General features: G+C 36.3%; 1 protein-coding gene across 3 annotated transcripts in view; it reads left to right on the top strand.

The window, feature by feature from the left end:
- The window catches only part of LOC111064557, a 595,337-nt gene that overhangs the window by 167,550 nt on the left and 414,799 nt on the right, over positions 1-12,988 (top strand). For 2 of the 3 annotated variants that reach the window (XM_039441821.1, XM_039441819.1), the window contains exons 4-6: positions 1,358-1,538; positions 3,192-3,246; positions 11,349-11,513. In XM_039441821.1, coding sequence (XP_039297755.1) covers positions 1,358-1,538; positions 3,192-3,246; positions 11,349-11,513 — 401 coding nt within the window. The remainder of the gene's footprint in view (positions 1-1,357; positions 1,539-3,191; positions 3,247-11,348; positions 11,514-12,988) is intronic. The other variant, XM_039441820.1, reaches the window with a different exon arrangement.

Here is a 12,988-nt window from a genome sequence, read left to right as displayed (position 1 = left end):
AACCCTGATGTTTAATGATAAGAGCCTCAATGAACTTGGAATAAATGCCAACACTCTTACAAACCTCATTGTTCAATATTATAACGAGTCGTTTTTATCAGTCAATCCAAATAAGAGTAAATATATGCAATTTGGTTTTAAAAATTATTTCTTTGAACCGGTCATTAATATTAGAGACTCAAAGGATTGAAAATGTCATTCAAGCTAATCTTCTAGGTCTGGTAATTGACAGAAGCCTTTCTTGGGATGCTCATATTGAAAAACTTGCCAGCCATATAAGTACTAATTTATTTGTCCTGCAAAACATCATACGCTATGTACCCCTAGACACGGGAAGAGTCCTATATTTTGCATTGATTTATTCACACATTTCTTATGACATTGAACTTTGGGGAGCTACAACTTTGCAGAACATGAATAAAATATTTATTTTGCAGAAAAGGGCAATAAGATACTTAGCAGGTTTGGGCTTTAACCACACTTGCCGAGATGCATTCAGAGATCTTTCAGTTCTCACAGTTCCTTGTTTTTTCATTTATAAAGTGATTATGTTAGTGGTAAAAAATACAATAGTATAAACAGCTTCACAACAAATTCAGATATACACCATCATAATACCAGGCATAGGAATAATATCAGTGTTCAGTATCATAGACTTTCTCTTTATAAGAAGAAGCCCAGTTATATTGGTGTGAAATTATTGAATAGGCTGCCAACTCATTTAAATCCTAGGACGCATTCCTTTAAAACAGACTAATATAGGTTCTTAGTTGATAAGAGTTACTATAGTATTGACGAATTTGTAAATGGAATGTAGTGTGTTTCAATGTTATTTATGTATGCCAATGTAATTTTAATGTATGATTTACATAATAACTTGCCGTGTGGATTATCTTTTATAAAGTTTTTGACTGTAAATCTTCCTGACGTTATTGAACGTTGAACGTTATTGAACGTGGAAATTTCCTGTATTATTGTTGAATAAAATGAATATTCTATTCTATTCTATTCTTGATTGTTACATTTTTCTCCTGGCAGGGTTGAAACCGTTTGGTTCCCTCTATCACCCAACCAGGCCAACACAATTGCATAGCATCAATATAAGTAATCTACTTCCAAACAACAACATAAAAATAAAAAGGAAAATTGTCATAACAAAAGCAATTTGAAAGACTTTTCCAAGTGTTCTTAGCGGAAGTACATAATTCCATGAAAGTATTAATGTTGTCTTTACTTTGTAAAAAAAGAGAGATATATAAGCAATCCTGCTGGCTAGTTGATGATAGAATTCTCTAGAAAGTGGCAGAAAACGTTTTAGATTTATACTGATGTTATAAATATTATTTTTGTTTGTTAGCAGTCAATCTTCTACAGAGTAGTGAACGAGCTCATGAGTATCATTGAGATTTCAAACATAAAATACTATGACGGAATTGATGTGGCATCTGTCAATTATTTGGGCAATGGATGGAGGGCAAAAGTAAAAGAAATCCGTTACATGCTTCAAGAAGGTGATGATTACTTCACATTGAATTACAGTAAGTAAAATTTCATTTGTGACCATGAATATTGAAGAATTATACAAGATCAGAGTTAAACAGTATCTTTACTCTCATGGTTCAGACTATAGTGAGGTCCACTTAGATTGGCAGTAGAGAAAGATAGGCGAAAAACGTTGCTGATACTCTGTCTTGTGAATTCCTACTGTAGACGGTAGCTGATACAACTTTATTGAAGTAATATTGATATTGCTTTATTCTCGTTTAAATTGATCAATTATATTTTATTAACCAAGAAATTATAATTATTATTATTTTTCAATAATATCACAATGAATTTTCTCAATTAAGATGGAACATTGTGTTAATTGATTATTAATTCTACATTGTTAAAAGACGATCTGGTAACAGAGCAAAGCAAGAAAGAGATAGCGCTATCAGCTTTGTTGAATGATAGACAAGGATAGCATACCATTGCTAATCAAACAATGCCATTATAATGTGGACCTCACTATAATGATTCACTAGATCTACTGATTTACTATACCAGACGACACATGAGATCGTTTTTCATTTCAGTTATTCCCACAGCTTCTAAAATGTTAATCTGTCTGCACTCTGCATGTGCCATTGATTTGTTGACTTCTTCTTCTTCTTCTTTTTATCTTCTTCTTCTTCTTCTTCTTCTTCTTCTTCTTCTTCTTCTTCTTCTTCTTCTTCTTCTTCTTCTTCTTCTTCTTCTTCTTCTTCTTCTTCTTCTTCTTCTTCTTCTTCTTCTTCTTCTTCTTCATCTTCTTCTACTTCTTCTTCTCAAATGATCAGCAAAATTAGAAAATTTAAACTTCTCTCTGGTTTTCACAATCTATTATAATATGCTTTTTCATCTTACAACTAAAACTCCCAAAGGCCTACAGTTGAACATTTTAGAAGAAATGGAAATAATTATAGGATAATAAAAAGGGCCTATAGATAACAAAAAAAAAAAATCTATTCTTAAATAACTTACTCATTTCAGCGAGTAGAACACCACAAATTCAGTCTTATCTTGAATAGTAGTTTATTTTCAAGCCTCTTGCTATTTATTTTCGAATTTAACCTTGGATTCCACCTTCATTTCAATTTTTCCACCTTTATTTGTATGTATGTAGTCTTGGGACCGGTTGCACAAAAACTGGTTGAATTTTAACCGTGATTAATTTCACGATAATTTCAGAAAAGGCCTTTTAGAAAATATGGCTTCTGTGATTGGTTCTCGTGAAATTAATCATGATTTAAATTCAACTGGCTTTTGTGCAACCGGCACTTGGTATTTTCTCATATTTTCAAATAGGAAAACCTCTTCTGGTTTTCCTTATTCATTATTCATTTCGTTTTGTTAGTTACTTAGTTTCTCCACATTAGTTGCTGCCTAATGGCTTCTATGACCATATTTATAATAGTTGGGTGTGTCTCGTCTTGGGGAGTCGTCACGTGCCTTGTCTCAGCCTCAGCCTCGGGCAACGCCCACACTATAGAGTTTCTGCTGTTCAATGTTTTAGCTTTTGGTTTATTAGAAATTGATGATGGTGTAACAAGTGAGACTATCCCAAATTGTTTCAACAAACCAGTGCTTTTGAAAATAGCAAGTTTTCATTCACTTTTCAGGCACGAGAATTTCCTTGTCTTTAATAATTACCTATCATTCTTTTTCAGCGGGAAAATTGACTCTCTTTCATGAGGACAATGCACAGCACAATGAGAATCCAAAGTGAGTCAGGATTGATATCATAACTTTTTGTGTAGTTGAGAAGTTGATATTGTGGTAATTATTCATATTGAATAAAAATACTAAGAAATTGTCAAAAACCACAGAATTGTCAGAAACCGGTCTTTCTAATATTAGATACGCCTATTCCACCCCCTAGGTTATCCAATATTTGCGAAGTATTGCTACGATGCAGACTAGCCACAGCCGGTTATGGGTCGGGGTCAGTGTCTGTACTGACTGGTCGAGATACCGGACCTACACTTTTCCCCCTATCCTGATTCTCTACCCTCTGTTTCTGTCAGGAGGTATTCACCTTGAAGGGAAGAGTGTGTGCCTGTGCCATTACTGGCTGATTTGGCCCTTGGCTCTTGGAATTCAGGTTGAGTGTTAAGGAAGATTGAGGTAACCCTAACAAAGGAGACGGATGCAGATATCAGATCTCTACAAATAATTATATTCCTACGCAATCTGAACCATCTGCGATTTGACGGCGAGCAAAGCTGTACCTGCAAGCCTGGGACAAAGGTTATAGAAGGAAGAATTTAGGGCAGAGTTCAATAAGGAACGATATGGAATTTTGTTAGGATTTTCGCAATTTGTAACCACGTGCTGTCGGTGTGCAGCCTGGATCTGAGCACCAGGTATTGAATCAATATTATTGGTAAAGTGTATGCTGTATACGGTACAGGATACAGAGAATAGAGTTTGAGGTATAGAGAATATTTTATTGGATCTGGGAGTTGGAGATTTATTGATGGAATTACTCTTCCCTATAACTAACGGGAGCTTGTTCAATAATTCACAATCTGAGAATCACGATCTAGCTCTCAGCAAGCTTAATATGGGGTATGAATTTCAACTATGAGGAAATTGAGGTTTAGAGGATAGGGTCTTAGGTATGGGGTTTCTGAATTGCGAGCCTGTATCTGCAAAAGGATTTTCAGCAAATTCTGCGTGCTAGTCTAGCAACTGCGCAACAGTTATTAAGGGCTAATCTGTGACAGCCCTTAAGGGAATGGGAATCACTCTCAATTGTCCAAAACACTTTCAATTTAATAGTCAGTAAGTTGACTATTATGAGAGGATAGAAAAGATTTTCACAGACACAGTCTGTAGAATGATATCAGGAAGACAACTATATGTCGTTGTCAGGGTAGGAAAGGAGAAAAGCTATAAGCGACCAGTCCTAACATACAGTTACCTGAATTGCCGCAGATACAAATACGGAGAATTATGAACCAATTTCCAATTCCCGTATTAAACTCAAAAATGTCATGAAGTGACAGAGTAGAGACTTATAAATTAAGCACTCTAAAATAATCCGCTACAATCGGATGTGGAACCCATTGTTATTGGACTGGATAGATAGATAGATAGATAGATAGCCTGCCTTCATTTTAACCTGAAAGGTGAAGTTAGGGTGCAGTCGGCCCTCTCTCCCACTCAACCCTCCTATACAATTCCAATGCATCTACATCACAACATAAGGGAATAAACTCTTGAATATAATAATACGTAATATGTAAAAAAAATATATATATATGAATCAATAATTGAGAAAAAACAATTTCATTTGATTTAGTAGAATATATTTTAGACTAAAAGAAAATATATTGAAAGAAAAAGTTAGAAAATAGATTCAGAGGGTAATATATCTATAGGTAATATATCTTATATATCTATAGGGAAAAAAAATTAATTAAGAAACAAGAAAATTTCATGCACACACCTTTCACACAAGCAAACACACCACACACACACACCTCCTCATCTTATGCCCCGATCACCCTCCCTCAGCCACGCCAAGACCTCCGCACTGAACAGTGTCCTCCTCTCCACACTCCTCAAAGATGCGGGTAAGCTATTCCACAGTCTGCAAGCAGTCACACAAAACGACCTATTATATGTCACAGTGCAATGGATGAGAATGCTCAACAGGCTGGCGCTATGCCCCATATCTCTCTTGTTGATTCCTGCTAGGAATTGAAATTCCTGACTCAAGTAGAGAGGAGACCCAGTTGCCAGAACCTTGTGGAGAAGCATCAGCACATGATAAATTCTGCTGTCTCGAAGCTTCAAAATACCCATCTGAGTGATGTAAGGGCTTACGTGGATGTCCCTGTCAAGACCAAAGACGAATTTCACACAGTTGTTCTGAGCCCTTTGCAGTCTTTCAGAAAGAGTCACTGTCATGTCCTGTATGACCACATCTCCTAATGAAAATGCAGAAATATCAAGGTCTTTACAAGCATTATTCTCTCCCATAAGGGGATAACAGCTCCAAATCTCTTCAGTGAGTGAATGCATGCAAAGACCCTGTTGCAAGTCTTTGTCACTTGTTCAGTCCAGTCTAGGTGTCTGTTAAATATAAGTCCTAAGTTTGTAATGTTTTCACTATAATCCAGTCTATGTGAGTCAATTTCGATGAAAGGTCCATAAAGTCAAGTTGCTTCAAAAGTCTTCTATTACCTATACATAATAATGATTGTTTTGGATTTTGATTCATTAATTTTCAATCCATGATGTGCTGCCCAGAGTGAGACAGCAGTCAGATACTCATTCATAAGAGTAACTGCTTCACCAAAGTTATCAGTCTTGAAATCCCTATGAATATGTAGGTCGTCTGCTTAAAGATGATATCTGGAGTGTCTGAGTCGGTCAGTTACATCATTTACATACAGAGTAAACAGTAGTGGTTCCAAAACTAAACCCTGAGGTACCCCCCTGTTGACCACCCTCCATCGAGACGTGCTGTCCAATCGAACACACTGCTGTCTGTCAAGAAGGTATGACCTCACCCATGCCACACTATTCTCAGAAAAACCATAATTTCTCAGTTTTTTTTTTCAAAAGCAGCGGGTGATAGATACAATCGAATGCCTTGCTCAAGTCAATCAACACCATCAGTGTAGACTGCCTCCTATCCATGACCATTCGAATGTCATCTGAGACACAGAGCAATGCTGCTGTGGTCCTGTGTCCTCCTCGGAATCCGGACTGATGTTCGCTGATGATTCCTTTCCGAGTAATATAGCCGCTCATTTGCTTATGAGCAAGCCTCTCCTGACCCTTAGACAAGACAGACAGTATGCCAACCGGCCGATAATCAGAAGGAGAAGTGGGATCAGGAACTTTGTTGAATGGGATGATCATGAAAAATTTGAATGCAGATGTGAAGCTGGAGATCATAAATGAAGTATTGTATAAATGTGTGATGAACGGAGAAATGAGAGGCAGAATTAGTTTGATGAATCTCACTGGGAGTGCATTGGCGCCGACAGCATTACACTTAATATCACAGATTGATCTAATGACATCCAGCTGTGTTACAGCTGCCAATTGAAACTCATGATCACTCCATAGCACCTCATAATTATTGGAATACTCATAGGCCATATCCAAACTCACCGGAATCTGACAGTTCAATTCTTCAATGGTATGTCTGACCACAAACTTGGTCTTATCCTTGCTTGCCCCGAGAGACTTCAAAGCGTGCCATTTGGAAGCCATTGAATTATTAGAGTTTAACAAATTTTTGAAATATAGACTTTTGGAATTTCTAATTAACTGTTTACATCTATTTCTTTGTATTTGTCTTTGCTTTGTATTTGTCAAAATATCTGTATTGTGTGTTCGTCTGTTCAATCAACGCAACGTCAATCTCCTTATTGGGCCTGGTGTGGAAAAAGTCCATAACAATGTTAGACACATTTTTACTTCCCTCCTCTGTCAACCAAAAAATTTGCACGCTATTTCTTCATTGATATTGCTCCAACTCGTCAACTTGTTCTGCAGACAATTTTTTCATATTGTCTACTTGAGCTGTTAATGTGGCAATCTTCTTCTCTGTCTCCGCAAACCTGGTTTCGAATTTAGCATTTATAGCTGCAGTCACTGATTCCTCCAACTTTGCAGAAAACTTTTCAAATAATCGTTCAACAATATTGTCGAGTTGATTGTCCTCAGCAAGAAATTCAGATATTGTGTCCCAAATCAGCTGTTTTCCGCGAGCCGGCCCCTCACTGGTGGATGATGAGGAGGAGCAGGGTGAAGGCTGTTGTTGCCTTGAGCCTTATCTTTGCCGGTTAGCTGCTTGCTACGTGTTCCTTGAGAAATCATGTCGAACAAGAAAAATATATTAATGTATTCCACAGAAACTATTGTACTTATCAATTCGAAACTTTGTGATCACAATCAACTTCACTACTATTAACTTTATGCCAAATATCAATCCTACAAGTCACAGAATACCCGAGTAATTTTCAAATAAACAGGAGCTGAAAAACAGTATGTCAGGCTGTTCTCATTCTTATCTCTCACTCACACCGGAAAGAGCCTAGTTAAATTTCTCACTCAACCGTTTGTAGCACAAACTTAACATCCCTCCAGGTTTCTAAACCAAGGATAACTCGCTCAAGCCAGTGACACAAGTTGGGAGAAATAACTAACAAGAAAGAAAATCCCCAAGGAAGATTCAACTTCGAGTTGTCTGGAACTCGCCCTACAATATTCTATTCTAACACAAGAAATAGAATAATTCCCCAGTAATAAACTAGTACCAGGAACGCCATAAGGAGAGGAGATTGTGACCTGTTCACATGCTCAACTACCGAACAACCGACTCTCTCCTGGGTCTCGTCAAAGCAGTACAGGGTTATCGAAAATTAGGTGGCACGGGGAAAAGAGATTACTGATCAATAGGAGTCTCAGGAGACGGTCACGCCACCGATCATGTGACAGGGCATGATTCAGATGATCTTGATGATAAGGGTGTAACCATGATGACAATACTGCTAATTACTATAATAAATCAGGCTGGTAAACAATCTTTCTATTCCAGAAATGTCATGAAGAATGCTCAACCTGGTAGCCGCTTATCACTCAGATGATACGGCTGCTGCTGCTGTAATGTTAGATAACAGAACGCTCAAACTAGTAAACAAGATTTGGAAATTTCTTGTTCAGGTGAATCTGCTGCTGATAATTTACAGGAGTTGTCGGCGATGATGACACACTCGACTCCAAGTTCAACAAAATAAATCCAACTGTCAACCCTATTCCTCTACTAAAATAAAGAAAATTTGCAAAATTATATGCTGGATGACGATTCTCCATTTGTCACCAAATTCACTTTGTGACACTAAGTATCAATGAGTCTGTGGTTTTTGACAATTTCTTAGTATTTTTATTCAATCATATCATAACATCAAATAAAAATCTGGTGTGGCACACTCACACAACTTTCCTTGCCATTATAAAAATTTCAATTATAATTCAAAATCAATCAGCTGACGAGATTAATTCTGCTATCTCTTCCAGTGAATGATCTAATAGAATCAACCAATGTACCTAGAATACATTCTAGGTACATTGGAATCAACAGTTGTCTCTCTCATTAAGTTTGCATTTGAATGATCACATTTTCTCAAATATTGAGGTTATTTTGAATATTAGGTGAAAATGTTACTGAACATTAACATGGAGCATGGATTTCCATGCTCAATCTTTTCCATTTGAAATTTCTAGTTTAAATTGTATCTGAAGCCTGATAATTGGAAATCTGAAATCAAATTTTGCTCAGATGGGGCGGAGCTCCTGAAATTTTAACAGATATAGGACTTGTGGCAGTTGATAGAAATTATCAATGACTACTTCAGCTATAAATTTGATCGGAATTGTTAAAGCCCTTTTTGAGAAAATCGCGAAAAACCTTGTTTTTGACATCATTTTTGTCATTTTACCCACCATATTGAATTGCATTTGATCAAAATTGTTCGTATCAAATCCTTTAGTGTGAGGACCTCGAGTTCTATATTATTTAAAGTCATTCTGTTTATTGGCAGATGAAATATCGTGTACACACACACACACACACACACACACACACACACACACACACACACACACACACACAAGCAATTTCTTACCCATGGTAATAGGGCGAGGAAAGTAATAAAGGATTGATCCATTACAGGCTATGTATTAGTTATACCGTATATACTTAGGCAATATGACTAACTAGTAGTTCTGTTAGCAGCAGACCTCATGCAATTTTCTCATCCACAAGTATCTGGTGTCATCTGTTCACCGGCTTCTCCAGACATCTGTGTAATGCATACATTGATTGGATAATCCACTTGTCAGCTGATTGATTATGAATAATTCTATAGTCTGATTGATCCCATCTTCAGAGTTGATGATAAATATAGTGATATCGGAGTATGGGGGAAAATCCTTTTCCTTTCATATTATCCTTTAAATGCAGATTTAAAAAAAACTTGTGTGTACATCGACGTGCTGTTGAAAAAGGGATACAATTTGGCCGTAAATGCGTTACATACATACATATACAGAAGAAAGAAAACCTGAGTTGAAACACAGACCTCAATTCTTGAAAGGGTGGGGGAGGGGGCTGCTCAAAAACAAATGTTGTGGTGAGTCCAAAAATGATATTTATTGTGCCTATTTTGGCGGGGTTGTCAACAATCTATGAGGAGGTGGAAGTAGAATATCTGTAAATTTCGTTGGGGGGGGGGTCATTGAGCTTGAGGGAGGGCACCCCCCCTGTAATAGCAGGATTCTATTGAAGATACGGGAAAGGTTTCGACTTCCTTGGAAATTCTGCACAAAAAAAATGTTAGCACGGAATGTTATAGTGAAGCTCAGTTTTCATTACTACAGATTCAGTGCTGCAGAGCTGATATGTTTAGGTGATAAATCTAATTCTTATAGCTTTCAGGAGTTTTGGTTTGTATCGCCATGATTCTAATGGTGATAATCATTGCTGGGAGCTACTGAGAATAATTCCCATTCATTAATATTACTCTATACTAACAGGTATCCCGTGCTCCACAAGTGTCAATTTTAAAACCTGAGAAACTGAAATATTGAAGAATTTGAAACAGGCTTATAACCATCCTCGGTTAATTCAGAATCTATATGCAAAATTCCAAGTTAATAAGCCCAGTAGGTCAGACGTGATGATGCGTCAAATATAATTTTCCTATCCCGTACATGTATAAGCCAGTCCTTTACTTTATTATAGTATTAGTATAGATATCAAGTATAGTGGGGAAGAGAGAAATAAATAATGAAAAGTTGTATAAAGAACAAGGAGAGATTACTAGTTTAAGAAAGCTCAGCGGCATGGCCTGCCTGATACAGAACTTCAACTCTTTAGGGAACTTCCTCCATCTATAGTGAGGTTCACGTTATAATGGCTGTGGAGAAAGATAGCAGAACAACGTTGCCGATCCTCTCTCTTATCAATGGCTTATATAGACGGTAGCTGATACAGGTTTATTGATGTAATAATAACTGTTCTTTCTAGTTTAAAATGATCAATTATATTTCATTGAGCAAGAAATTATATTTTTCAATAATTTTATAACGAACTTTCATAATTAAGATGAAAAATTTTGTTAAATCATTATTAATTCTACATTGTTGATAGATGATCTGGCAACAGAGCAAAGCGGGAAGGAGATAGCGCTATCCACTTTGTTGGATGATAGACAAGGATAGCAATACCATTGCTAATCAAACACTGCCATTATAACGTGGACCTCATTATAGAGGTATAGTGCGGCTCCTGTAGCTTTGCCTATCGGAGGGGGCTACTGGACCATAGTACCCAGTTCAAAAACAAGACCTCAACTCTGTAGGGAAATTCCTTCATCTAGGGATCCAGGCACTCTGGAGCATGTTCTTGTAAAAGTATTAATAACACCCCGCGAACCATACCTATGCCGTTTCAAAGTCACGGAGGCAAAGCTACGGTTACTATACATGGCTTTATGAAAACACTCCACTTCTTATATGAGCTACTTTTGTACAAAAAGTATAAAAGCAATATAAAAACTTGTAGTACCCTTTAAATTTGAATTCCTTAAAGTTTGATAACTTCAACCAAAAATAATGAATAAGAAATAAATTAATCATATGAGAATAAGCATATGTTCATATTATTTGGTATTATCTTATTTATTTATTTTCTACATTTCAACTTGAAAATGACCTAAGCTATAGTTGAAACTAGTCATTGAAATATTTTAAAGTCATTAATAATAAAGGGTACTAGAAGTTTTTATGACTATTTTCAGCTCAATTAAATCCAATCAAGAGAAGTATGGAATTCAAATCAAAGAGGTACAATTCAGTAATGATGGAGAGGAAGCAAAAAAAGCTGATATTGACTCTGATGGAAGAACTCTGAAGTTGGGAGCAAGCTGGGTCAAAAATCGAACTCAACAACTTACAAACTACAAGTGAGTAACTGTTTTCTTGTTCTGTGAGTAGCTCAATTTTGAAGTCATGCGATTGGAATATACAGTTTTATTCATAACTAGCAGGTAACTCGTGCTCTGCAAGGGTCCAATTAAGAACTTGACAAATTAAAAACTTGATCTACTGAAATCTCGAAGAATTTGAAATAGACCTATAACCATCCTTGGTAAATAAGGAAGCTATATGTAAAATTTCAAGTTAATCAGTTGGGTAGTTCAGACGTAATGAAGCGTCATTCGTGAATTCCCTATCCTGTACGTGAATAATAATAATAATAATATTATCTATAATATAATATACATTATAATACATATCATACATATTATAATATATATTATACTATATAATATATAATATAATTTTTTCCCCTGTTTGAGGTTTTGCTTGACCACCCTTTCCCTGAGCGTTGACCCCCAAGGAAGAGTGACAAGCGATTTTTCCAGAGTGACTGCTCCACATGTCCATGTGGTAAACAATCATACTGGGTCCGTTACCATTAAATCGTTTGCTCTGAGTAGACGTAATGAATATACAACTGATTACAATCTAGAGGATCTTAAAATTCATAATTGTAATGATTTTTTAAATAATTCGTGCAGATGTCAAAGTATTGAACAAGTTTCCTCATATAATCTGGGCGTCATTTTTTCACTTCCAATTGAAAACCTTACGTAAATATATATTTGCATTCAGGCAGCTTGGAGAAATTCTCAATTTTAACGAACTTAAAGTAGCTTATTTTGCCTTTGTACAGTCTCGCCTCTCATATGGCATCTTAGCATGGGGAGCAGCCTACCGCACCCATCTAAGAAGAATAGAAGTTATTCAAAAAGCAATCCTTAAAGCTGGCTTTCGTAGATGTCAAAGATATCCCTCATCTTTACTATTTCAGGAAATTAGAGTTTTAACTATGAAAAAATTATACATAAAGGATCTACTCATTCATGTTTATAAACATTTTGGTTCAATTTTCCTGCCATCTTTACATTTTCATAACACGAGATATGCAGTCACAGTTGGGATCAGAACTATCCAGCTAACGAGATCCTTCTCAACAACAAATTGTTTCTTCTTATCCGACACAACATAATATATCGTAATCTCAAGAGATTATTTCCGCAAAATAACATTTTTTCAGCTGCAAGTCTTGCAATTTTCAAAAAAAGATTGAAATATTGGTTGTTTGAAATAAGTGATGAGGAGGCTGTGGCTCTGGTCTTGGCGGGCGGCGGACTCACCTGACTCCATAATTAACATGACTTCTACTGACTCTATATGAATACCGACTGACTTTACCATACAGACTGACTATATACGTTACAGACGGACATAACAATATAGAATGACTTTCTACAATACGGAACTATGTCAATCATTTGAATGAAATTACCCTCATCTATTAAATCCATTTAGGCTCTCCTTCTTCTTCCCCTTCATAAGATTCACTCTACTTGAA

The sequence above is a fragment of the Nilaparvata lugens genome, chromosome X, assembly GCF_014356525.2.
Source record: "Nilaparvata lugens isolate BPH chromosome X, ASM1435652v1, whole genome shotgun sequence".
Lineage (NCBI taxonomy): Eukaryota > Metazoa > Arthropoda > Insecta > Hemiptera > Delphacidae > Nilaparvata > Nilaparvata lugens.
This window is presented reverse-complemented; position numbering and strand designations above follow the sequence as displayed.